We start from the raw sequence: 27,798 nt of genomic DNA on the forward strand, positions 1-27,798 counted from the left end.
GAGACACCCCTCTCTCTAGCTGGGATTCAGTTGGTAACACATCTTCTGCGTGAGCAGTCACCAGCACCAGCATGGCTAGTGGGGTGAGGTGTCTCGTACGGCGTGTGCTCGCTCTGTCACAAACAGGTGAATGAAGACTCGTCTCTGTCCATGAGTGCCTTCGCGCACCCCAGCTCTTCCAGCTGACCTGGATAACCCAGCCGGAGTGCATGACACACTGCTTGCTTTCTATAAAACGCTTGTCTCGTGAGGGGAGTGAGTCCGTTTGGAAGATGCTCACCCGAGCTTGTCTCGGATTTCTTTACTCTGGGCTGCTCTTGAGGGCACTTATGTTTTTTAGCTTCTTCAAAGGTAGGAACTCTCCATCCTTCTTTTCATTTTACTGCCAAAGACGTTTTTTGATTTGGAACTGTTAAAATTCACTTTAATGAGTCTTCCGAACGAACATATTCGACTATCAAAGCCACTTTAACAGTAAGAAAACACTGTGACATTGATTTTATAGTTTCAGTTTAAAAACACAGTCTCCATCATGAACCAGAAAATTTCAACTTTTGTGGGTCGTGTTTTTTTGTAAAAAAAAAAAAATAATAATAATAATGACAGCTTTCGGAAAGGTTGCACTGATACGCCATCTCTCATGGTCAACATGTGTGCACTGACCTGTCCTTTTATTTGGGGTCGTAATTATAGGGTGTTTCTAAGGCAAATACAATGTGAGAGAAACTGACAATATTTCCGCAAGCTGGCAATTCACTGACACTACAATGGTTTCAGACATATATATGACTGATTGGATTATCACAAAGCAAAAGATCCATGAAGCGCAGCAGTAGCTCAGTATATCATTTATATATTTCCCAACCGTAGTCACAGGTTTTATTGTTATAAATACCCCTTCACACAGACATGTGTTCAAGCGCAGTCCAGTAGTGTCTATTAACAGGGGTGCCGCTCGCAGCCGTTCCGTGGTGTATGGTTCCCGTTACAAGGATTAAAGGACCTGCCAGAAGTCCCGACCTGCGAGAAGTTCCCTGGTTAACCGGAGTGGGGATTGACTGACTGAATTCCTCGGAGGGTGCGGGACTGCGAGTCCCAGTGGTCAGTGCGTGTAGTCCATCAGGCGCACCTGTGACTCTTCCCGCCCCCCCCACATAAAGTTACGATCACTTCCGCGCACACGGAACGCGCACGGGCGTGCGCTGGGCGAAGCCCGGGCCAAGGGCGGGCCCGTTGAAGCCCGTTAGAGACCGGTGGAGGCCGGGCTGGGCAAGCCCTCTAACTTTTATTCCTAACCTCGGCTGGCTGAGTTGCAGTATGTATGTATTATAAACATTTTATACTTTCTATACAGCCACACACTGCATAGACTGGTGATCTGTCCCTGAAATAATGTCTACCCGAGGGAGCAGAAGTAAAACAGCTGCAGGAGGGACCCTATCAACGGGCACCTTGGACAACTTCATCATAAGAGCCAATAGCAAGATGGTTAAAACCTGTATGTAGAGAGTTGGGAGTGAGAGATTTTAGGATTGCTCTGCGTATCCTCTCATCAGATACTACATCTCTGTTTGTCGTATGTGGGATTGCTAAGTATCTATCAAATGCATGGTTTATACGATCAAGGCTGTTAAAAACTATTGAAGGCTAGACTGTGGCTTCTAACTTGTCACCTAAACCCGCTACTGCATATGACCAAGGACTTTTTTATATATAATCAAGTGTTTTATATGTAAATATTCTTTTATCTTTTTAAAATTATGAAATGAATCGAAATGATATTTTAGATGTGTGTGTTTTATGTTTAAATTGTTTGTACTTTTATGATGTGTATATATCGAATAAAGTATTACAACATAAGGGCCAATACCTTTATAGACCAAGGGATCACATTAATGGAGCGCAGGGTGTCCCAAGACCTCGCCTTGGCAAAGAAAAGATCATCTATGGGTCCATTTGCAACGGCCAAAACTCCCGATCAATCTAAGGCTGTGGGTCTTATCCAGGCAGATGTACATGTTGATAGATGTAGCTTGCCCAATACGGTAGACCTTTCAGTGTCTCACTTATCATGTGCCTCGCAACTAAGCACTGATTTGGAAAACACCCCGGAATTAGCTATCAGTACCACTCAGGAAGACACAAGCGTTACTACACTGAGGGGCAGGAGGGAGGGCGCCATCCCTAAATTACAGAAGTCAAAAAAGGTAAGGGGAAGGGGACGACATCAGAAAAAGACTACTGGGGTCGTTGCTCTAAAACCAAATATAAATCCTGACCCACATGGCAGTGATGTTGTAATAGAGACCGGGAGTACAGGGAATTTTGATGGTCCAATTAGCCCGGTTGGGAAAAGTGTCCGTGGGGAAGCGGCTGACACTCAATTCTTAATTAAGGTAGAAGAGATCTTTAAATGTTATCTCTCTCCCATCGAGAAAAGATTATCCCACATTGAAAAACAACTAGCCGATCTCTGTACCAAGTCCAATAACCAAAAACTACCTGGGGCCCAAAAAGCAGGGAGTAACAAATCAAGCTGTAACAAAGCTACAGTACAAGCTCCTAAAAACCCTCCACCAGTAGCGGTGAACACCAATCCCAACCCAGCCCCAGTTGCCGAGAAGAGAGTTGAAAAGGAAGGTATACCCAACATATGTCCCGATCTTCCCCGTGAAGAGGCCATTTCACCCAGGGAACATACCACGCAGCTAAAGGGAAACAGAAATGGCGAAGTAACGGACATAGGAAGAGTGGTGAACCTCCCCCCGGAGGCTACACCATATGTGGTGGTCATGACGGGGGTCCCAGAATTGGAGGATCCCCATGAGGAAACCAACTGGTCGCTACTTAATAAGGTCCGACATTGGCTCAACCAAAATCGGCCTTTACCCCCACATCGTATAAGTAAGATCTTGACAGTGCGGAGGGTGGCATGGCTGGGGCACCAGAGGAAAACTGTCCAGGGAGATTGTGCGTTGATTAATTTTGCGGACCCACACACTGCCGCTCAAGTCTGCTCATGGGACACACAAGATAGGTTTGAGGGTATAGCTACTAGGCGACTTTCCTTTTTCTATCCCCCAAGGAGTGGGCCCACTCGGGACCCTAGAGTTAATAGCAATTGGTATAGAGTAGGGCATCGAGATTGGGGTCGGAATCGGGGGCCTTGGGGGGAGCAGCCATCCACAGAGCCAGTTTTTATGGATAATTGGGGTGACTTCCCGATCATGAATAGGTTTAGCTGCCTGGATATGGTGGATTGACATGCATTATCACCAGGTCTCTTAAATAAGGGGAATATGGTTCCTACAGCTGCGACCAATTGCGTGACGGGGAAAGTGGACCTTATAGCTGCTAACCTCCATGATAGTAGCTATCATACAAACAAAGTTTCCGAGGGGCATCAGTGACACCAATTTACCCCTGAAATTAGCTACTTCCTTAGAAGAAATTAGTGAGCCTATTTCCTGTGCGCAGGGTGGGAATAATGGAGTAACCCCTGACATGTCTGTTACAGGCCACAGGGTTATCCATTTGCTATCTTGGAACGTGTCGGGGTTACAAAAAAAGATGGTTTTACCAGAATGGAATGCGTTCATCGAGAAGTTCGATGTATGCATGTTCCAAGAAACCTGGAGCCTGCTCCCAGTGCATAAATCCGGATATGCAACCTTTTTCGTGCCCGCATCAAGCTGTGGCACGGGCAGACCGGCGGGTGGACTACACACCTGGGTAAAAATTGGATTGAACTGGGATATTACCATCCATGAATCAGCGATTAGGGATATCTTACATATTTCATTCGCAGGACATATTAAGGGGAGTAGGATAGACCTACTTAATATCTATTCTAGAGGGATTCCGGGGGATACAACCTCATGTACATTGACGATCCTAGAACAGGTATTAGCCAAATGCCCCCTAACCTCTAAAATCATAGTGGGAGGGGACTTCAACTGTACATTCGAACCCCTATCTAGGGATGATCCCCTGGGTATAGAGGAGGAGGACTCTAGATGGTCTATCCCAGCCCTGTCATTAGCTCCAATTAGAAAATGGTCAACAAGGGCAATTCAGATCAATGCCCTGACCATGGAATTTAATTTAAGAGCGTTAAACGGTAGGACAATTTCTGACCGTGCAGGAGCAATGACCTTTAATAGGCTTAATGGCCCGTCCAGAATTGATTACATCCTTTTGGATGTCACACTGTGGTGTGACCTAATAGATATGGAGGTCGTACCTTCGCAGGATAGCGACCATAACCCCTTATGCACGAAGCTAAGGTGGGGTAAACTAAAGGGAAGTGGGATCAAATCCCCCTTGAGGATAACCAACGAGGTCGTCCCTTACAATGGTAATCGCAGGCTGAAATGGGATAAGGTTCAATTCCAGGAAGGGAATCTCGAGAGGATTAGGGCGCATGTAGCAGAATTGACAGTTGAGCTGGAGGATCTTGAACTGGGAAATGGTAGTGCCCAGGGGTCGTCCTTCTCCGTGGCTTACAAGAACACAATTGAGGAAGTAGGACAATACTTTGTAGTCCAGGATAAAAGGGGCAGAGTGAACAATAAACCGGCTACATCCAGTAACCCGTGGTATTCAGACCAGTGTAAGGCGAAACGGAAGGGGTTAACAGTCGTCCTGCTTAAAAAGAATCCCTCACTAGTTAGAGCGGCTAGGAAGGATTATGCAAGGGTGTTAGTGTTGGCTAAACGAGAGTGGGAGGAACAACATTGGCAGGATCTTAAATCCGCTGCCAACAAGAAGAATGCCATGCTGTTCTGGGAACTGATCAACAAGGCTAGGGAGCAAAGTATACCATCTATTGATAACCACATAACAGAACAACAATGGCATTCCCACTTCTCAGCACTGTATGGTGGGAGAGAAGTAATAGGTTCACCTCCCCCAGACCCAGATAGCAGGACCCAATCCCCGCCGGTGTTCGAAGATCCATTTCTGCCCTCTGAAGTAATATTGGCCATTGGACATCTGACCCCTAGGAAGGCAGCTGGCCCGGACGGGATACCAGGGGACCTTCTTTTGAACGATCCTGATGCCTGGGCCAGACTTATTGCCCTAATAATGAATCTGATCTCCAAGGGTTATCCTGTGCCAGACTCATGGAAGGGAGCAGAGGTGGTAACAGTGTACAAAAAGGGCGCCAGAGATGACCCTGCCAATTACAGACCGATCAGTCTGATTGACGTGATCCAGAAGGTGGTTGGCAGGGTCATCATCTCTAGGGTGGGTGTCTGGATGGAAGAGGAGCATGTTCTTTCCCACTTCTAAGCAGGGTTTCGCCAGAAGGTGGGCACGATGGACCAGGTCTTCCGCTTTTTTGCGATCTATTGGAAGGCTGTGACCATCAATAAGGGTAGCCTCTATCTGGCATTCCTAGATCTCAAGACGGCGTTCGACCTGGTCCCTCGTGCAAGGTTGTGGGATATTCTGGAGAAGATGGGCTTTCCAGGGCCACTTTTGGGAGTTATTGTGAAGCTACATGAGGGGAACTATGCGAGGATTAGATGGGGCACCCAGGGACAACTGACAGAGAGGGTGCCCGTGAGGAGTGGAGTCCGCCAGGGTGGCACCAACCCTGTTCTCCCTCTTTGTGAATGGAGTGGTGGACCATCTGAGGGAGGAAGCGGCAGATGCGCCATCCTTGGCGGGGGGAAAAACACCTACCCTACTCTTCGCGTACGACACCATCTTGATCTCTAAATCCCCCAGAGGTCTTTAAAAGCTCTTGGACCACTTTAGTGTGTTTTGCACTGACAGAGGCCTTACCATCAACACTTGGGACTGGGTACAGGAGATGGCCATACGCAGAAGTGAAGGGGGCCCTCTCTCCCAGCGATTCCTTGAGATCAAATGGATAAGAAAACTCGAACCCTTCTTAGACTTCATAGAGAAACCTCTGGATAGATCACTTTATCTAAAACTCAGGTTCGGGACTTTACCGGTGAATCATTTCTCTTCCGGGTGGAAAAACCTAGGTGATATATCAAAAGCCTGTCCTGGATGTGCAGCCCCCAACGAGTCTGTGGCGCATTTTCTCTTTGCCTGCCCGGCATATAGGGTTGCCAGGAAGATATGGTTAAAACCACTATGCAAAGGGTTGGGCCTTTGATGTCACAAAATGGCCCTACGTGTCCTCTGCACTGATACGTCTTCTATCGCTATGGTGTGTGGGGTAGCTAAATATTTGGGTAGTGCATGGCAGACACGTATAAGGAGGGCCAAGCCTCCCCCCACTCAACCTAACCGCCAAATGGCCCCATGGCAGGATGTGTCTTTTTATGGTTCTTATGTAACTGTTTTTAGTGTATATTTTAGAGATTTTAGGATTTGGGTAGTATGTGATGCTGTATGTATATATAGGATTTGGTGGTTCCCTGTTCTTTTAATGCACTGTATAAATTGTATACTTTTATGATTAAATTTTTTATCGAATAAAGTAAATACTACTACTATTAACAGTAAACCCCAATGTCTGAGTATAATAGGTCCGACTCACGAGAATTCGTGTTTGCTTTACCTCAACAGGGCTCCGGATGGCATTTACCACCTTCCTAAGACAGTAGGGTCTGGATGTGAAAGTAGAAGGTGCAGACTGCAATCCCCAATTGCATAAACATGTATTAAACAAGCATTCTTCCCTCTTCAGGCATTCACCCACCCCATACTTTTGTGTCAATTATTAAAACGTTGATTGATCCCCTCAGAGAAACAAAATACAACATGAAAAGTGCACAAATCATTCATGTGGCAAATGCATTCTAGAAGAGTATGTCTTGTTACATACACATGGGCACGCAGCGCACAGTGGCGCGCGAGGGTGAGCGCAGAGAGCACCATGTTTACCTGCAAGCTGCCACAAACTGCTGGAGAATGTTGATCGAGATTAATGCTCTTTCACTCGATCAGCAATCTGTGTTTATCTTGCTCATTCATAACAAGCAATGTTCATTTAGTTTGTAGGTAGTGTCTCCTAAGGTGCCCATAGCAAAAATGATTAATCTGCCCATCATAAACATCGCCTTCAAAAGCAATTCAAAATAAACTGCAAATAGCAGGGGCTCTTGTCTTTACCTCGTTAAGATGGCATGCCCAGGCATATGTGCTCTTCGAACTAGTTAACCATGACATAATAATAATAATAATAATAATAATAATAATAATAATAATAATAGGGGCATTTGTAAAGCGCTGAGTTACGCACACCAGCGTGTCCCCACGCTGATAGTGGGCGAGGCAAAAAACAGGGAACTTTAGCAACCACGCAGACTATTATCTGGTAAAGAGGAAGGTTTTTAATTTAGCTCGGAACCTCGTTTCTGCTGGTTCTAATCGTAGATCTACTGGGAGTTTATTCCAGTGGTTTGTCGCTAAATACCTAAAGGATCTACCTCCCATGCGAGCTTTCTTCACCTTGGGGATTCTCAGCAGTCCCCCACCCGCAGATCTAAGTGCTCGGGCAGGTTCGTAAGCTTCAATCAGTTTCTGCAGTGGTCGAGGTGCCCTGCCATTCAAAATCCAATGACAGGTGCAAAGAGCCTTGTACTCGACTCTGCTCTTCACAGGAAGCCAATGTAGCTTCTGCAGGGCCACCTTCGAGGGCGCCCTTTTGGGCAGCCTGAGGATCAAACGTGCTGCCGCATTTTGCAGCACTTGAAGATGCCCAACAGCTTTCCCCGGTGCCCCCAAGTACAGCAGGTTCGCGTAGTCCAACCTTGCGGTCACCAGAGCATGTACTAGGGTTTGACGGGCTTCCATCGGCAACAGGTCGAGGACTTTCCTCAGCCTTTTCAGGACCCCAAAACACACGCCTACCACACGGTTGATCTGGGGCCCGAAATTGAGGCCCGCGTCAAACCATACTCCTAGATTTTTTGCCTCCTGACAAGGGATTGGAGTTAATCCTAAACAGGGTGGCCACCAAGCAGACGACCAAGCAGACTGGGCTCTCCCCACCACCAGCACCTCCGTCTTGCTACCGTTAAGTTTTAAACAATTCATGGCCATCCAATCGGCAAGATCTTTCATGCACGATCGGAAGCCATCTGCAGCAAGACAGGGCGCATGCGACAGGGAGATGACCAGTTGCGTATCATCTGCATAAGATACCATTTGGAGACCATGATTCTCCACAATAGAGGCAACAGGCGCTACATACAAATTAAAAAGGGTCGTGCTCAGGGACGAGCCCTGGGGCACTCCCTGGCCCAGCGATACCCCTTTGGAGTAGCAGTCACCCTGCCTCACTCGGAAGCTTCTTCCCGTTAGGAATGCCTGGATCCACCTCAGCGCAGTACCGGCAATACCACCTCTGTTCAGACACTGTAGCAAGATGGAATGTGCTACAGTGTCGAACGCCGCGCTGAGGTCAAGCAGAATCAAGGCCATAGTTTGCCCCTCATCTACGCCCTGTCTCAGATGTTCTGTGGCCATGAGAAGGGCGGACTCCGTAGAGTGGCGTGGTCTAAAGCCAAACTGCGTGGCATGGAGCAATCCCGCCTCCTCCACATGTTCCATAATTTGGGTGTTGACCACCTTCTCTGCTACTTTAGACAGAAAAGGCAGGAGTGAGATGGGCCTCAGATTTCCTAACACCTCAAAACCAATGTGAGATTTCTTCCGGAGAGGGAGCACCACTGCCTGTTTCCACCCCTTGGGTAGCATGCCAGACTTAAAGGAGGTCTCCAGGATATGCCTTATATAAGGCTCCAAGACTTCCAAGCTGTCCCCCAACCGTTTAGGGGACACCGGGTCCAAAGGGGAGCCAGATTTTATTGAGAGGCAAACCCTGACTAGCTCTTTAGGAGGGGGAGTACTAAAGCTTTGAAGGATCCCCGAATTCTCCGTGCCTTCCGATATTACCTCAAACTCAACCCCTGTGGGGGGAGAGTTAGAGAAAGTCGAGTAAATTTTCTCGACTTTAGTAGAGAAGTAATCGGCGATGCGATCACATATTTCTGTCGAACAACTTTCTGGATCTGCAGACGAGTCTATAGTAGTCAAAGACTTGTAAATGCAGAAGAGCTCTTTAGCCGAGTTTTTTGCCCCTAAAATTCGCCCTGCATAAAAGGCCGCCTTCGACTTTTTAAATCAGCCTATGATGAAGCCGCCTTTTTTCTAAGAACAGTTCCCTGGCCTGAGTGTCATATGTTGCCCTCCACGCTCTTTCAGCTCGCTTACATTCTGCCTTTGTCCGCCTCAGCTCTCCACTAAACCATGGGGCTGATCTTTCCTTGCGGCCGCATGCGGATGTTCGGCAGAGTGGAGCGGTCTGATCTAACGCCTCTGTAATGCGCCTATTCAGATTAAGAACCGCCAATTCTATATCATCACCTCCTGGCTGGGCTTCCCGTGTCAGTGCTTCATTAAAATCCTCCACAGAGAATTTTGCCCACTTCCTCCTTAAATAGTTCAGGGGTGCCTGACTATATTTTATGGCTTTATGGCTATCTATGGAGAATACCACCAAAAAGTGGTCTGTCCAGGGGATTGGCTCCACTGTGGAGACCTCAACCCCTCCCCAGTTAGCAAAAACCGGGTCCAAAAGATGACCTTGACGATGCGTGGGACTGGAGAGCTTGAGTTCAAGCTGAAGGCCTTGAATGTCCCTACAGAACTCCTCCGCTCCTTTGTCCTCTGGGCTATTCAGATGTAAATTCAAGTCCCCCAGTAGGAGGAATTTGTCCCTACGTAGCGCTGCCTCTGTTGTGCTCTCTAGCAGACTCTCCCTGAACTTGGTACAGGACCCCGGGGCTCGATATATAAGAAAGCCTTTAATCGTCAATCCCCCATTAACTTGTATGGTGAACTCTCCTGCCTCACTCTCAGCAATCGGGGTGGGCTCCAGAACACAACCAAGGGTTATCTTAAAAATAATCGCTATTCCCCCTCCCTTCCCCACTGGCCTATCCTGCCTGACCATGGAGTAGTTCTCAGGCATAGCCTCGATAATATCAGAATCGGAGAACTGGTCCAGCCATGTTTCCGTGAGGAATAATAGGTCAAAATTTCTCTCTGTAAGCAACTCGAATATGTCCAGTCTATGCTTACGCAATGATCTCACGTTGAGAAGACCGCATGTTAACGCGGATTGTTCCCCAATACCCTGCAACACGGTGGTAAAACGAAACCGACAGTGAGCACATTCCACATCTTCACTTAACATGCCATGCCTGCAAGGATAGGGGGTATCCGGGCATAGGCTGAGAAGCTGCTCCCTGTCCCAATAGATCTTATCAACAGGGACAGGGCCTACCTCCCCGGCCCGCAATCGGCCGCGGACGGGCGCAGACGGGCTCGACTTTGGCGCGCCTTCGTCGCGCCCTGTGCGCTGGTCCGCTGCGCTTCCGGGGGTCCATCCGCCTTTTATATCCCTCAGCCCGTCAGCTTCCCAACCACTAGACCGCTAACCGCCCCCTCGTGCAGCGGAAGTGACTGCCTCTCACCTCCACGCCCTCCGCTCAACGGTGCTAGCCACCCTGTCGGAACGAGGCGTGGAGGAAGGATAGACAAGACAGCCGCCCGAGTGCGTCCGGTGAGTCTGGGGAGTGCGGGGGGGGGGGTGGAAGCCTGAGCCGCTAAGGTATGGCCCCACCAGAGTGTCCTGAACAAATGCCCTGCAAAGTAAAAATAATTAAAAAGATACTCCGGTATCCGATTTTTAAAACCACAGGCAGACAAACAGCAATTTGAAATTTCAGCGCGCTGGCACCACGCAAGCAGCTAAGAGCCCTGCCACTGCCCGCTCACCAACCGACATGCTTCCCTACTTTCATGATTCATTTGTAAATCAGAATATTGCTGGTCGAAATGGCATACTCCTTGTGCCTAAATTAATTAATAAATAACTAAATACAGATCATAATCACCCATTACACGTTTCTCCGTGAATATTGGATTAAGTGGCCTTTTTTAAAATGACAACATTTTATTGAAGAGATTAAATCAATCTTAAAAAGATTAGACAGACGTATGCTGCTCGTTTTCCAAGTGATTGATTTAATCTCTACCTTCAATTTTTTCACCGGCTGGTGAAGAAATCCACGGCATTTACTGCATAAGATTCCGCCTTGACGGATTCACTGCTGAGGGTGTCGGCTGACGCCCTCCCTGCCGAGAAGATTCGCAAGAAGCAGAAAAATCTCCAAATTCTCAGGTTGTCCCCTGTTGTCTGTCCTGATGAAGACTCGATATGGTTGCCAGAAAATTTACACCATTTACTAGGGTCGAAACGTCGACGTTGTGTTAAACCTATCTGTCCATACTAAGTTTCAACCAAAAAGAAATAATATACATGACTGTTGGAACAATTGACTTCGAATTATGGACTGATATATATGTATAATTGTATATGTTACTGTTACACTACACCGTCATCACTTGTCACTATCACTCACTTGAGCACTTTACTGTAACTGTGATATCTATGTCATTGATGTTTTGGACAACCCTTGTTTAGTTTTGTTTAGGAATATTTCATACCTGATTTTCAAAATAAGAAAACTTTGGTGTGTATGTTCTTTAAAATAATTCCAAGAATGATATTGTGAAATACATATAAAGGGCTGTATATGAATAATTGTTTTTGACAAAGAGATTTGAGTATTCCCAACAGAACCATTGTTTTTGTATATATCTTAGAACCCAGGTTCTGAGGGTCACTGGGCCACCCCATTATATTTAAAGGCATAACCAATAGGTCTTGCCTTTGGGACCTTATAAGTGTTTAGCCATGCAACAGCTGATGTTGTTGCACCAAGGATATTGTGCTGCATAACTAAATACTTATAAGGTCCCAAAAGCGAGACCTATTGGCAATGTCAATGCTTGTTCTCCCTGCTAACATAGAATGCATATTGGAGGCTTGCAACCTTCCATGAGTTTTAACAGACCATGCACCTGTACAGATTCAGATCAGACACTTTGTGGTACAACAGGCAGAGTTGTGGAGACAGCGTGCATGTTGGCTCCACAAAGCTGATTTCCCAGAAAATCTGCATCAGGAGGTAGTAGAATACTTTGAGCAAAATATCAGATCGGTTGCCTTTCGGACTATGATTAGGGAGGCATTTAAGAAAGTCATACACGGGCAGGCTATATTCTATCTGATCAGGGCCAAGAAAGCATATGAAAACCCAAACCCTAGAGAATAGTATTTACGAACTGGAAAGACAGCAGGCTTCGATGAGGGGATGCACGCTGACTGAAGCTACTGAGCTTAACACTTAGGCAGGAATTACTCGACATGGCTGCCTTGACGTGCACTGCTACTCAATACAAGATGTATGAACTAGAGGGAAAAGCAGGGACATTACTCTATTGACGATTAAGCCACTTGCATCCTGGATCTGAAGGAATGCATTATAAAGCAGATTTAGGTGGTAGATGTCAAGAAAGAACAGAATCTCACTGTACAATGACAACAACTTCAGTTACGTCCAGTACCATGCAGCTTCTATGGCCAGACTAACGCATATACTGCAGGTTTGCGAGGGGACCTCCAGCTTGGTTATCAACTGGGACAAATCAAGTCCATGTGCTGGTGATGGGCGATCATTTTAATCTCAAGGCAACATTCAGGCTACTAAAGGCAACAGACTATTTTAAATATCTAGGCACATAAAAGACAAAGAGCTTGAGATTTAATAATTGCATCGCTGTTTAGCACAGTTAAACAGGGAATTGAGGCATAGTGCTCTGTCTCCCCCATTATACGGATCGCAGAGGCACCCTACTTAAAATTCTTTCCTTCATCTTCTTTATGAACTACAAAACATCCTACATGACATACAACAGTACTCCTTTTAATTTCTGCAATCCGCAATTAAGAGCTTGCTATGGGTTGGGAAACACCCCTTTTTTTGCATTTAAAAAATGTGTACTCTCACTGTACAAAGGGGACTTGGACTGGCAGACGTTCAATTATATTACCAGGCCTGCCAACTGGTGCCTATTTATTTAATTTATTTATTTAAAGTTTTGAATGGCTCTTTACAAACCGTAAAGACCCTGCATTAACTCTGACCTAGGGTGTGTGGAGAGATTTGGTATACTCAACTTGCTCCATGGTCAGGCACGGAGATATGCCTACAAGTTAAAGGGCTGCCCCCATAAATATTATAAGGTTTGAGGCCTGTGTTGGCAATATCATCAAGTAATGGATCCTGGCCTGTGGGATGACAGCGAGCAGGTGTGACTATTACTGTTAATCTTGGATATTGATCAGGACTGGATTTCATATAACAGCTGTACATAGCTCTATACAGTTTAAGTTAATACAATGTTTTTAAAAAACAGTATGAGGATACACTGGTTAAGTGGTGGCACATCATCTAAACCACAGGCTGCACAAGCTCCTTTAAGGGTGGATTAAAGAAGTTTTGCGAGGAGTGCTGCTGTGCTATTGCCCACAACATCCTCTAGAACTACCATGCCCTGTGTAATGCCAAAAATGCTATTGGGGCTGCTACACAGACTACGGAACAGGCCTGAGGAGTTTGCCCTGAACTTCTAATACTGCTGGTGGAACTGGAATGCAAAGGATGATGGCCCTCAAGGAACAGACTGTATGTAGCCCATCCTGCCTTGAAACATTCCAGAGTGAAAACAGATTTCTCGCCAAACTGGTGAATGTCATAGAAGAGCAATTCCATAAAGTTCCCTTTGACATCTCCTGAGAATCCGGTGGAGCACATCAGAGCCTAGAGGTGGATGGAGATGAGCTGCCGCTTTGAATCAACTGTGTCCAGATCAGAGTGAAGTATTTGGTCCACCACATCCTGCCCAATGTGCACAACTTCTGTAAAATTGACACAGACATGATCAAGGAGATTTTGAAAAAATGATATGTGCAATCTTCCACAAGAAGTGGGAATAACTAGCTAAGTCAAGTTGCTTTCATGTATTGAAGGCCTGTCTCCCAGAGAAGGTGATCTTCTTCGCCATGATGTTATCTTTTTCTAACTCCCCGTCAGGTGAAGTGGGGAAAACAAGTGTTTTGAAGACGCCTGAATCACAAGGCTATCTGGGGAGAGTTGGACTATCAGAAATTCTGAGTCTCTAGGCACTGGACGAAGGCAGCGAGCAACTTGGCTGGTTTACCAACAAAGCAAAAACAGACTTTTTCCATGTAACTTAGAAGGGCTCATTGGAGCCCCATTTAACCCCCTTCGTACAGAGGAAAACCCATTGACATCATCCACACTACCTCTATAGTGCATGGATATGAAGGGGACATCCCCCTACTGCAAAAGAAAATATTTCTGGTGAAAACATCAGCAACATTTGTTTTTGTGAAATCAATGTCAGGTTGCGTCCAGACTGAGTTTATTGTTGTTGCTGTGATGGGCAGCAATCTGCCCTCCGTGCATTGGTCACTGCAGGATGGGCCGCATCAGAAAAAAGAACCATGTCCCCTTCCCAGCGATTGTCTTTCCAATGTGGATGCCTGACTGGAGATCGCAGCGGGCAGGGATCTAGTCGACTACACACCAGGTTTATTTTACTGCATGGGGAAGCACCATCCCAATATAAAAAAAAAAGAGTGGGGGTGGTCCTCCCAGGCATCAGGCAATGACCCTGCTCCAGAATGAGCTCAACATGCCAGTTCATGGTTCTCAAAAGCTCCTTAAAACCCTTAGACTCGTCAGAGGAAGCTGGAGTTTTTTTTCAGAATATGTCCAGCATCACATTGGCGAAGATCACAATCTGTGCAGTGTCAGTGCCATTAGCTGGAAAAGCAGAAAGTGAAGCAGAGCTCCATGTCTGTAGTGTTCACCAAATCAGGTGGCAATGGTATCTCCACTAATTCCAGCTCCAAAGTCAAAGCCAGGGTATGAAGCCGCCGACTGTGAAATGTACCCTGGAGCAAAAATGACATTGGCAAGTCTATGGGTCCCTTCTGTACCTCTTGTATGCCTTCTTATAAAACCTCTCACTTTCTTGGGAAGAGGCCTGCTTCAAGTACATGCCTGAAAAATGTGAATAGGGGTGGGACCTAGAATTGGAGCAATGCTGCTCTCCTCTGCATTCATTCGCAGCCTGGGTTATTAAAAGCTTAACCTCCTGCTTCTTGTGGGCCTTGATGTACCTAGGACCACACTCTTCGCATGACTGGGATTTGTACTTAGGGCCCAGGCATTATTAGCTGAATAAGATTGACAAATGGCACTGCCTAAAGCCAAAAACTGTGGGGAGACATCCATACTAAAACCCTGCAACTCTGTGCCAAAGATTGCAAAAAAAGAACGGTAATGATGTCCAGCCTCCTTTAGCTTAACTTTTCACAGATAAGCTGGTCCTACGGACTAAAGCATCTTTCTTTTTGAAAGTGGCAACTCCATTTCATGTGTGTCAAATCATCACCTTACTGACATTCTAACCACTTTCTCATGCCACCAAAGACGAGTAAATACAACACCTGTTTGGACCCCTGTAGAGCTCTCCAAGAAGGGAAAGGTTATTCAGATGTGAATTGCCCTGTGCATCAAGATCTAATATACCCTTGTCACGAAGGAGCCTCCTGAAAGTATCATGACCCATTCACCAGGAATATGGCTGCCTTGTCAGTGCTTTCTTGAGGCATTCTGGCATTGGACATTTGCCATGCTGCAACCTGGGCTACAGTCCACAGTTTGGCCAGGCATTACTCCTGTGTCCCAAGAGATGGCCATTTTTCCACATCGTTATTTCAAAATCTCTTCTTTTGACCACCCCCTCAGATCCACCACCTGGAGGAAATGCTTGGATATTGATTCAAGAGGTCAAGGATGAATCTGCCAATAGAAATATCCATCACAAAAAGAAGTCATTACCTTCAGGAATATTCGCTCGTCGATATGCTTTTTACCTGCTGATTTCTCACCAATATCGCCTGCCTCCCCCTTCTGAGGAGTGGTCATGAGACTCCTAATAAGGTCCCAAGTTAGCTTTAGTATACTGAAATTATATTATTCTCTTCAGCCATGGCTCCACCTCTGTGTGCATGGAGAAAAGGACAGGGGAACTGATGTCAGTGCACCAAGGAAGACTCCTATATGGATCTCTGAAGTCAAATCTGTGGTGGAACTCAAAGCTGAGAAGGATCCAAGGCATAGCAAAATATTTCCAAAGTGTCCTGGTCCTGTCTCGCACCTGGACACTTTAGACACATATTCAAGAGGTGAGTAATTTGCAAAAATAAGTATCCAGCAGAAATTAAGATGCTGTAATGTAAACTAAAGTAAAGAACCAAACTCTTTGAAATGTAACACAAGTTGCTGGTTAACCGTACCACAGACATACCTGTTCAGATGTCTTGTAGAAGGCAACAGATGCATTCACAAGTTTCAGACGGTCTTCCATCTTAAGCATCAACTGCTGCCAGTGAGAAGCTACTTTTTCAGCGCAGTCACGAATCATGTCCATGTCATAATGATTTGCTTGAAGCATAGCCTCTGCTTTCTGCTGAACCTGTAGAGCACTCTGATGAGTTTTCTATTTTCAGAACAAAAAGAAAACAGGAACAAATTAATCTTTACCTGCACTTTTGTTAAGTCATGTGCTTTTTTTCTACGCAACACACCATGTAAACAACTGCCTCCCAATTAAGAAAGGAAGAGTTCAAAGTTAACATTTCTCTGGGTTGACCACTATCTTAATTTCAAAATGTTTGTGGTGTAGTGGGACAGTCTCATACTTTAAATATTTCAAGACTAACTATCATTCTAAGCTGAAGACAAATTAATGTGCTGTTAAGGTCACAATATGTGTCGTCGGGGGGGGGGGGGGTTGCGGTTAGCAGAATTGGGGCACTACAGGCAGTGCAGTTTGTATTTGGGGGTGAAGGATATGGTCGTATGACGATGCTGCCAGTTAGAGGGAAACCCTGAAACCCTCTTGGAGGAGCTAGACGGGCGAGGCCTTGGCACCATACAAATACACAACAGGTACTGGGCACACGTATAATAAATGCTTCTGTTATCACAACAGTAAAGAAACAAGTTAGATTGACACCGGTAATATCGTGAAAACAACACGTTAGCTTTATGTAGATTTTTTCTTTTTTCAGATTTTACAACGCCAGCCGACACGTGTTTCGTCAACAGGGGGATACCTGTGACTCATCAGGGCTGAGATTGGCGTGGTTGAGAATCAGAGGACCGGTGATACTTCCAACCCAGTCGAGGGTGGTTGGAGGCTCGTAAGTATAAGGCAAGCAGGATTCAAGTGGGAAAGGCAGTCGGATACGTCTGCGTAGCGGCGACCTCGGAGTAACGGGTCACGGCGGAGCTGCTGGTGCAGGTGGGGCCCTGATGAGTCACAGGTATCCCCCTGTTGACGAAACACGTGTCGACTGGCGTTGTAAAATCTGAAAAAAGAAAAAAATCTACACAAAGCTAACGTGTTGTTTTCACGATATTACCGGTGTCAATCTATCTTGTTTCTTTACTGTTGTGATAACAAGGTCACAATATGTTGCCTAATTACCCCCAAAAAGAGTGTTTTAAAATACAGTGTGTGAAGAACATATGGTGTATATACACTGTACACTGGTTCAAAAAAGTCAGGTAGAAAATACGTTGAGTATTTGCTAATTGATTTGAACCCTACTTGTTACTACTATAGGTTCTGCCTAACCTATGCTTTAAACGCTAATCCAAAAATAATTTGTCCATTTTATTTGCAGAGGGAACTTATATTCTGAATTTGTTGTCATGAAAATAAGCAACAATTAGTTTTAAAATACTGATAGTTTCAAATATAGGAATTCAATCAAACAAATAATTTTGAATCATATTTATTAAAAACAATCCAACAGGATTTAGTCAACAAACTTTCAGTCTGCTGTTGCAGAGCGTTTAATAAAGTTTTACTTACAAAAATATTTTGATGAGAAGTGCTGCTAATTTATAAAACTTGGCTCTCGCAGTTTACAGAATATTAATTTAAGTAGTGGCAAAAAGCAAAAGATGTCGGTAATATGCTGCTCAGCAGTTCTTAGATTTATCCAGCTAACCGCACCAACAAACTACTCACTGATGGCCAGGTTTCCTGTGTCTCTGGCTCTGGCTTCCCTCCAAGTGTTATTTGTAGACAATGCCCCCTTAGACTTGCTACTTTTCGCCAGCCTCTCTGTGAAGGAAAGTGGCAGTGTGAAGGAGCCATGGCCAGCTTGAACAATTCTCCGGTAGCAGTGATGTGGGCAATAAAGTTAATTAGGGGTCGTTTCCATATGAAGCAATCTCAACATTTGAAGTTACCTAAGTTGCCTAGGGGACAAGGGACTGGAATCATGCAATCCGTCTGAGGAGTGGAGTGTGGAGGCTGAGGTTCAGGAGCTTCCAAACTATTCTCAAAACATGTCCAACTGAGGCATGGCAGGGACTGAATGAATGGGAATGTCGTCAACTGAAAAAGCGAGGGCTCTTGAGACTTGATTGGGCACGATGCAAAGGACACAGAGGCCCTACTATGATGAGGTAACACTAAGGGACTGACTCAGGATTTTTTAGGAACCCAGCTCTCATATGTCCCACAAGCATCTAAAAGCTATTGTTAGTGCACTAGCCACAACAGCTTTTGTTTTAACCAACATTTTGTTGATTTTCCAAAACTGGTAAATAAAAGCACAAAGGACCATCATCGTTATACATCTCTCATATGCCAACATGAAGTGTACACATCACCATTACTAAAACAGACCATACTATTCCCACCATTTACCCCAAATCATCCAATGGTTTGGTGGATAGCCTCTTGCAACATAAATAGATTCTTACTGTTTTGCACGCCAGTCCATTTCCGACTGCCACTCTGCTAGGGTCGGAGGCACTGTATTGTTTCAATGTTTCACAATGTCTCTTTAGTCGAGCAACATCCCAGTCCCAATCAGGGTACCATCTCCTCTGGACCATCGTAGGTCTTCCAGGATCCCCAATATAGCCACACAGGGGGATGGGTCAATAGGTCGGGCAAGAGCTCTCGATAAGAGTATGGAAGGTTTTCCTCCAATATTCAACACTGATATGACTGCCCTATAGCATCTGATAAAAGTCTTCTATTTCCAAAAAATAAATAAATAATAGAATGCCTTTAGGCACACCATTACTTTGCAGGCATAAGATAAGTGACATGGAGATATTTAAGCTATATAAACCGGAGTCGTGGAGGAAATAATGAGTGCCGGTGGGGCCATACATGCGTCCTGACAGTCACTGTCAACTAGCGGGCTAACCCAGGTAGACCATTTGGCTTTCAAGGCCCCAAAGATGTCTGGGAAACTAATCACCAGTGATTTATACATTTTGGATATCCCACCTGGACTCTGGCTTCCAGTGGCTGTATTTAGGAGCTGTGGCCAGAGTGCCCTTATGCTATGCAAGTGAGTGCTGTAGTTGCAAGTATCTGTAAAACAGACTTATAAAGTACCTAATCCAACTAGATCTCAGTGGAGGATGTTGTCTGGAATACCTGCCAAAGTTCCCCCACCTTCGATATATTGATCAGATCCCATTTGCCAAATACTTCTAGATGTGTACCTCATCCCAGCCAAAAGCTCTTTCATTGGGGGGCGTTCAATGTGATTTTCCAGTCCTACCAGGTTTACCTGAGGTGTGTGGCCTCAGGAAGTCTCTGAGGAACAGGGGAGCCATAAATCATATCCATATTCGCGTTGCAGTCAATTCTAGTCACTTCCAGGGGAAAGACGGGATCTGAAACTTCCCCACTCAACCAACTGTTCACCACCAAAATATGAGAAGGCCCAGTATTATAAACGAATATCCGCAATACCCATTCCATCATCATGGGTTGATAGTATACATTTACCCAGTGCAATCAAGGGCTGTCGTGCAGCCCACAGAAAGGACCATATTTTGGTGAAAAAAGTCACAGTACAGGGCCTGAGCGATGACCAGTAGTACATTTTGCAGTACATAGTGAAAGTGTGGTAGGTCATCATCTTTAACAGACACTGCCTAATATGTTCAATGGAAGATTGACTTATCTAGCAAGATCAGTCTTCAGTAAGCTAGCCACGGTTAGGACTTCATGTTTGGATTTAGGATGATATAGATCCCCAGGTACTGAAAGCTGAGCCTGTGATCTGGCAGTTGCGACTGCTACTCTACTTCACCCATAACCCCCTTCAAGGGCACAAAAATGGATTTTGACCAGTTCATCTGAAGACCAGACTCTGTGGTCACCCGAGCATTAAACAATTATTATAAACTAGGTGAATGTTCTATCAAAAACCTTCTAAGATCCAGCTAGAATAAAACATTAAAATGTAGGATATAGTGTTGCTGGGACATTGAAATTTGAACAAGCTGGAATGCAGTGACAGTGAAGGTGTGCCGATTCAATGGTCCGTAGTGATGAGATCTTCGCTCGGAGACAAGGTCCGGGCCCTCTTTGGTCCCTCGCCAGTCTCCTTCCATGCCAGAGGAGTCTGGTGTTCTGTTGGCTGGCCCGCATCTCCTCCCAGACTTGTGACACCCCCGGGGCCAGCTGCACAACCCTCTCTATTGGAGAAGCATGGTGTTTTGAAGTGGGACGAGGTTGCATTTGACTGCTATTGGCTCAGTTGATTAATCCCAGGTAGCATCCAGGTATTCTGAAAACAAATATTTAGAGCCAAGGATAACTTTGAGTATTGCTGGGTAAAGTAACATATATTGAATTTTCATTGCTCTCAGTTTTGTTTTTGTTCAACAACTTGAGGGGATTTCTGACAATGCACCTGTTGTGTATGATCTTGAAAGATTAAAATGTGGGTAGACAAACATCAGGTGCTCGTGCACTCGCAAGGATTGTACCTCTACTGTCGTAGTTTAGCAGCCTCTGAATCATAGGTTGCAACGGATTCTGCCTCAAAGACCTATGGGCCCTCTCGATGACAAAGCAGCTGGACAGTGTTGAAATCTACTGTTCCAAGAACTCAGTGGAGGGGCAACATACAGCAAAATACACAAACCCCAATGACAAAGCAACACAGCTGCTTTCACTCAATCACCACAGATGTAGAAGATCAGATGAAGATCAGCAGATCCTCCCAAAGACCAGCCATATGCAAATCAGTCTAGACTCTGCTTCAATAGGAACAGTCCAGCCCGAACTACCAGGCCAGGTCCCCCTTGAACCGGAACATAAGGACACCAAGCCCTGAAAAGCCTAAGTGGGAAGGGTATGCCCAGGGGTGGATCCCATACACACTACGCAACTGGAACCAAGCCATACCTGACTGATGAGCCCTGAGAAGGGTAATACTAGTCTTGGGTTGTTTGTGTTATGGTTCAGATAGGAACTGGCCTCACAGTTTGGGCTGGCCTGTTAAGACTGATTTTCATATGGCTGGGTCCAAACTGGGGTAGCATTGTGTTCAAAATAATGATGGACTGAGATGTGTCCTGAGTAATTCCCAGAGGCTTTGTTTAATTCAAACATTCCATCCATCACTTCTTTATATACTTCTGTGGTCCTCACAGGGAGGCATGTGGAGCAGAGGGCAGATATTCAGATTATGCAGTTTGGGTACCAGGCCTTGTAAATCCTAGTCCAAGGTTATAAAGATTAGATGATGCTCCTGACCTATAAAACACAGAGAAGAAGTGGAAGACGCAGAAACAAATCAATGAGATCGGAGACCCACATCTCATGCGCTTCAGGTGAGCCTTGATCGCTTCCTGTGTTTGGTTCCGCTGTCTTCTCTCCTAAGCCACTTCGATTACTTAGGTCGGGTAATCTTGGATCAAGATGCTCACTTTATAGACCTTCAGTGGGCATCTCCTAGACCACTGACAACTACCTGGCGACTCAGTGACCACCTAGAGGACCCGGTTTTCTGAGATGAACAGAGCGCCAATATCCAACTTTACTTTGGAGGTAATAGTGATACTGCCACCACTAGAACAGGGGCGTAACAGGCACTGCAGTGCAGGGGGCCCCCCTAAGCTGCAGGGGGCCCCCTCAGCACAGCACTCTGGCTGTAGAGCTCCTGATTGAGCCCAGAGGGCGCCCCCCACGTGCCTTGCATGGAGGCCCCCACAAGTTTCGTTACACCAGGGCACTAGAATGCATATTTACTATTCTGGACTGTATCACTCCCCATCTGATCTTTCTGAGGACCACTCTCGTACTGTAATGCCAGCCAGAAATGCTCACCATGTACCAATCTCTGCTAAGCACACCCTTGATACTAAAATCACCACAGAGGACGACGTACAGGCGATCAGAGACTTAGCACAAAATAAATCTCTGTGGCTCGATGGCTTGCCTCTCGAATATTATAGCAGATTCTCTTCGATTCTGGCCACCAAATTAACTAACTTGTACAAGGCAGCACTGACCACGGGTGAACTCCCTCAATCGCACTGGGAATCTCTTTTGGTATCAATCCCGAAACCGGGGAGAAATTCAACTCAGCCGTCCTCATATCGACAGATTGCCATTTTAGGGGCAGACTATAAAATATTGGGTAATATACTGGCAGATAGATATGGCTGTATACTCCTGGACTTAATCCATACAGATCGAAATGGGTTTGCTCCAGGATGCAACACCTCTTAAAATATTCTTTGGTTGTTTCACATGCAAGTCACTGTAAAGCAGAGGTCCTCAATCTGTGGGGGGGTCACGCATTTCCAGGCCTCACTTCTGCCTGGTATTTAAAGCATGCTCTTCCTTTCGAAAACCAGGAAGCGGTCGTCAAAATGCTGCAGCTGAAATTAATTGTCTCCTGTGCTGTGAAATGATGAGACTGGGCTGGGCCTAAAGCAATCCGTCGTGCCAGGTTGCCTGCTTACCTGAATGAAATGCAAATGTGTGTTTTGAGGAAATCTGCAAATGGTGCTTGGGAGCGGTTCTGGCTTTAATTGCTTTGTCATGGTAAAGATTTTTCTTTTTTAGTGGTAGTAAGAAGACTTAACAAACTGGCTGTGAAGTGCATGTTTTTAATTGCTTAGTACCTCTGAGGAGGTGTTAAACGTTTTATTTATTTTATTTTAATTTTAAAAGTTTTGTATAGTGCTAGCTAGACCCTTAGGTATCAGAGCGCTTTACATACATCCTGTAAAATAAAGCAGACGGAAATTGCATTACATAGTAAGCAGGCAGTAAGGAAGCAAACCAGGGATAAAAAAAATACAGCATGAAAAATAAAGTGGTTAACACAATCCGGTCACCAACTATCCTTGAATGTCAAGAGAGAGGAGAAAACTCTGGTATTGAAGTCTAGGTTGGTTGGCGTTGGTCAGGAAAGTATTTGTTAAGGAGATGGAGTTTCAGGTCCCTTTTGAAAACAGGCGGAGGGGTTGCATCTGAGGACTGTAGGGAGACCATTCCACATCCTGGGAGCGTTGCCAGAAAACAATTGGTACTGTGTGTGGGTTTTTTTTCAGTTTCCGAGGAATGAGTGAGTTGGAGCTTCTCAGAGTTCTGGATTGCCCTACTCTTACCAGTTTGTAGTTCAGGTAGTTAGGGGCTGTAGAGTGAAGGGTTTTGTGTGTGATACAGGCCAGGTTGTAAATACACCTCCCTTCCAAGGGAAGCCATCTGAGGGAGTAGAGAACTGGAGTGATGGGTGCAAATCTTTTTACTCCAGATACGAGTCAAGCGGCCATGTTCAACACTGCCCTTAGAGGGGCTAGGTGAGCTTTTGGGGTCCCTGTTAGGATGGTGTTCCCGTAGTCGATTTTAGAGAGAACTAGGGATTGGACTACTGTCTTGAGGTCATCATGGGGAAGAAAAGGTTTTAATTTCTTGAGGTGTTTCAGAGAGAAAAGAGCACTTTTTGCAGAGTTTTTGATTAGGGCCTCCATAGATAAGTTCTTGTTAAGGGTGGTGCCTAGAGACTTAACTGACTCGGATAGGACGATGGGGCAGTTTAGAGCGACCAGATTCTTGAGCCACTCTTGGATTGGACGATGGTTGCTTTTTGGAGAGAATAGGATTAGTTCTGTTTTATATGGGTTAGGCTTTAAGTGATTAGCGTTGAACCAAGTTTGAATCTCGATTAGAATGGCATTGAGGTGTTGGATGTCGATGGGAGACTTGATTATGAAATAGATTTGGGTGTCATCAGCGTAAAGGTGGTAATTCACTCCAGCTTTTTTCAAGATGATTGTGAGGGGCTCCATGAAGAGACTGAAGAAGGACGGGGAGAGGATCAAGCCCAGCGGTACCCCAAGTGTGACTTTTGTTGGCTTCGAGAGACAGGAGTTGATTTTAATTTGTTGCGATCGGTGTTGAAGGAAGGAGGTGAACCATTTTAGTACTGTGCCATTGATGCCCGAGCGCTTTGACATGGTCTCCAAAAGCGCTGGGTGATTTACTGTGTCGAATGCCGCAGATAGGTCAATAAGGATGAGTAGGCAGGCATCACCTCCATATAAAGCCTTGTGAATATCGTCAGAGACGTTGAGCATAGCTGTTTCTGTGCTACAGCCTTTCCTGAATCCTGACTGAAAGGTGTCGAGGAGGTTGAACTCATCAATGTGTTTGTTGAGTTGGTGGAGAACGCATTTCTCCAATGTTTTTGCAAGGAATAGAAGGTTGGAGATAGGTCTGAAGTTGTTAAGATCATTAGGATCGGCTCCTGGTTTCTTGAGAATCGGGGTGATGTGTCCAAGTTGAAGGGAGTCTGGGACACAGCCTGAGGTAAAAGAGGCTTTGATGATTTTAGTCCAGAAAGGGGAAATGGTGTGGTTGAGTTATTTTATAATTGTGGATTGGATCCATAGTTTGGGAGGAAGGTTTTAGGTTAGAAATTATATTGAAGACCTAATTTTTCGACATTAGTTCAAAGTCGGACCAATGTGCATTGTTTTTTAGCTGGAGGCAGGCCTGATTGTCCTTGTTAAGAACTCTTTCTGAATTGTCAAGGCTGGTTAAAGGGGGGCAGGTTAAGAGGGAAGGAGGGTTAGCCGTTTAGATGAAGGATTGATCCATTTTTGAGACTTTATTAGTGAAGAAGGTGGCAATTTCTTCACATCGCTCATTGGTGGCTTTGATTTTTTGTTTGGACGGAGTGCAGTTTGTTTGGCTTTTGACAATGTTGAAGAGTTCTCTCGGTCTGTTTTTCGCCATATCTAGTTGGCTGTGGAAGAAAGACGCCTTTTCACTGAAAATGTGTTTTTGTATGCCTGCCTATCAGATCTAAGTTGCGTTAGGTGTAAGGTCGAGGGGTTTAGCCTCCAAGACCTTTCAGTTTGTCTGAGTTGACGCCTTTCCTCATTCAGATCCGCATTAAACCAGGGTTTAGATTTGGTTCGCCTCAATTGTTTGAGTTTGAGTGGAGCTACTTGGTCTAAACCCTCTGTCATTTTTGAGTTAAAGTGTGTAGTGAGGTCACCAGCCGTCCATGATGAGGGTTGGAGTTGGGCATGAATCCTGGATAAGGATAAAGGGACTTCTTTGATGTTTCTGGTCCAGTGTTTAGGTTTGTCATCACAAATAGGTTGGTGGCTGACCAGTGCATCAATCTTGAACAGAATGAGGTGGTGGTCGGACCAGTCAATGAGAGAAATCGCTCTCAGAGAGACCAATTCATTTTTGGTAATGATCGCATCCAGTGTTGCACCTTTGATGTGAGTTGGTTTATTGCAGAGTTGTTTGAGGTTATATATTTCAAGTAGGTTGGATAGGTTCTGGACAGTGGAGACTTCAGGGTCGTTCCAGTGGATATTGAAGTCACCCAGGAACACGTCTTTTGGGTCTGTCATGGAGAACCGTGATATTAGGTCTGTTAGTTCTTCAGGGAAAAGGGTACGCTCTCCAGGAGGATGGTAGTTGGTGTGGAATTTTATGGGTGTGGTGCCCTTGGCAGTGAGTTTGACGCCCAGGTATTCATACGATAGGTATTCTGCAGGTTTAAGTTTGGTAATCTGTAATCCAGCTTTGTGGATGATGGCTAGTCCTCCCCCAGTTTTGATCGGTCTGTCTTGTCTGATGATGGAGTAACCCTGGAGGGGTGAGAATGTCAAGAATGGGGGTGGAGTAGACATTAAGCCAGGTTTCGGTGAGGAAAGCAATGTCAATTTCTTCAGCGAGTAGAACTTCAGCAATGTCTGTGGCATGTTGTACTGCTGATCTGCAGTTGAGGAGCATGCAAGAGAGAGGACGGGGAGCCTCGATGATGGGGGGAGTTAGGTGGATAGAGGAGTATTGAGCAGGAGGTCTAGGCGAGTGGACAGCTTTAGGGATTCTATTAGTGCCGATAATAACAGGGATGGGGAAAGGGGCTGACATCTGGCTCAAAGCAAGGTAAGGGTCGTTGATCTCATCAGGTTTTGGTATCGAAAATGATTGGCGATCCTGGTTGGGTCGAAGTGCCTGACTCACTGACGGACTGGAGGGTTGAGGGGTGCTCTGTGGGGTTAAGGGAGAGGTATTGAGAGGGGTGGGAGCAAATCTACCCGGGGGGAGGGAGCAGGGAGGCTTGTTCCTGTTGAGAAGGTCTTGTTGTGAGTATAGGAAATCAGCTGCAATGGAGTTAATTTTCAGTTCCATTCTGTTCAGTTGCTGTGCTATTTAGCTGAAAAAGTTTAAGGTTTTAGGCAGGGGCCCAGAATGGCTTGGGTCTATGGAGGGAGAGTGAGCAGGGGTCAGGGATTGGACGAAATCAGTGGGATTAGGAGAGGGGAGAGGTTGGGCGCGGGGAGCCGGATTAGAAATGCTTCCATTCAAGGAGGTCAGAGAAGGAGTAGAGGGTCTCTTGTCCAAGTGAGGAGGGAGAGCAATTCTAGGTGGGAAGTCAGAGTTCCAGGGAATGTCAATGAGATTGGCGGTGGAGTCATGTTGTGTATGTGGGTGTGCGACAGCAGAGGAGAAGTGTGCAGTGATAATAGGGGGGAACGTGTCTGCTGGATTGGTGACAACATTGGACATAAGGATGTCACGGGGGTTGTCAGTGAGGTAAATGGTGGAGACCGTTTGGGCCTGTGGATGTGGGACATCTGAAGGGGAGTGTGCAGTGGCAGTAGGTGGGAGAGTGACCACTGGATTGGAGAGGACGTTGGGCAAGGGGGAAGTAAGGGTCAGGGGAAAAAGGTCTGTGTTGGAGGAAGAGGTAGTTTCTGAGGGAGTCTACCTTATAATGTGTGTAATATAAGAATAAAATAATGACTTACACTTTCACAGTGCTTTCTGTCACAGGTTGTGACCTCGTAGCACAAAAAATCCACAAGTCACTATTCCCCTCTGCACCAACAAAATTTAGGGGCAGATTTACAAGGAACTGACGCATCTGCATAGAAGCGTCTGTTTCCTTGCACCAGTGCCAAATGTTTTTGCGCCACAATGGATGCGCTGTATTTACAAAACAGTGCTCCAAGGCATAAGGATTAAAAGAGGCGTCAGAAATACTGACGCATCTGTTGGCACAAAAGTGACATCGCTGGAATTGCACATGAAAGTGATGCAACTCCAGCAATGTGCCAGGAGTCTCACACAATAAGCCCTGCATCATTCCTTACGCCTGGTCTGAGCAGGCATAGGGATTTTAAAGCAATAAAAGCATAGAGTGACAGTGACATGTTGTAAATTTCACTGCGCAAGTTCTACATGGCTTTCTGTGTCTGAATGCATAGCCTGCATACATTATACCTGGTGCAGGTATAATGTGACATAGGGCTTTATAAAGTGGCGCAGCTCCCTAGATGCGTCACATTGTAAAGTGGACGAATTGTTTGTGCCGCTGTTGCATCAAATAAAGTGAAGCAATGGCGGCGCAAGGAGGTGCACGGGGTTTGTAAATCTACCCCAAAATTCTGTGGCTCTCTGGTTACACACAGACCTCTG

At 45.7% G+C, this 27,798-nt stretch overlaps 1 protein-coding gene across 3 annotated transcripts in view; it reads right to left on the minus strand.

The window, feature by feature from the left end:
- The window catches only part of TRIO (trio Rho guanine nucleotide exchange factor), a 4,034,553-nt gene that overhangs the window by 2,662,892 nt on the left and 1,343,863 nt on the right, over positions 1-27,798 (minus strand). For all 3 annotated transcript variants that reach the window (XM_078687660.1, XM_078687659.1, XM_078687661.1), the window contains exon 17: positions 16,306-16,497. In XM_078687660.1, coding sequence (XP_078543786.1) covers positions 16,306-16,497 — 192 coding nt within the window. The remainder of the gene's footprint in view (positions 1-16,305; positions 16,498-27,798) is intronic.

Source organism: Lissotriton helveticus, chromosome 4_1 (genome assembly GCF_964261635.1).
Source record: "Lissotriton helveticus chromosome 4_1, aLisHel1.1, whole genome shotgun sequence".
Classification (NCBI taxonomy): Eukaryota; Metazoa; Chordata; class Amphibia; order Caudata; family Salamandridae; genus Lissotriton; species Lissotriton helveticus.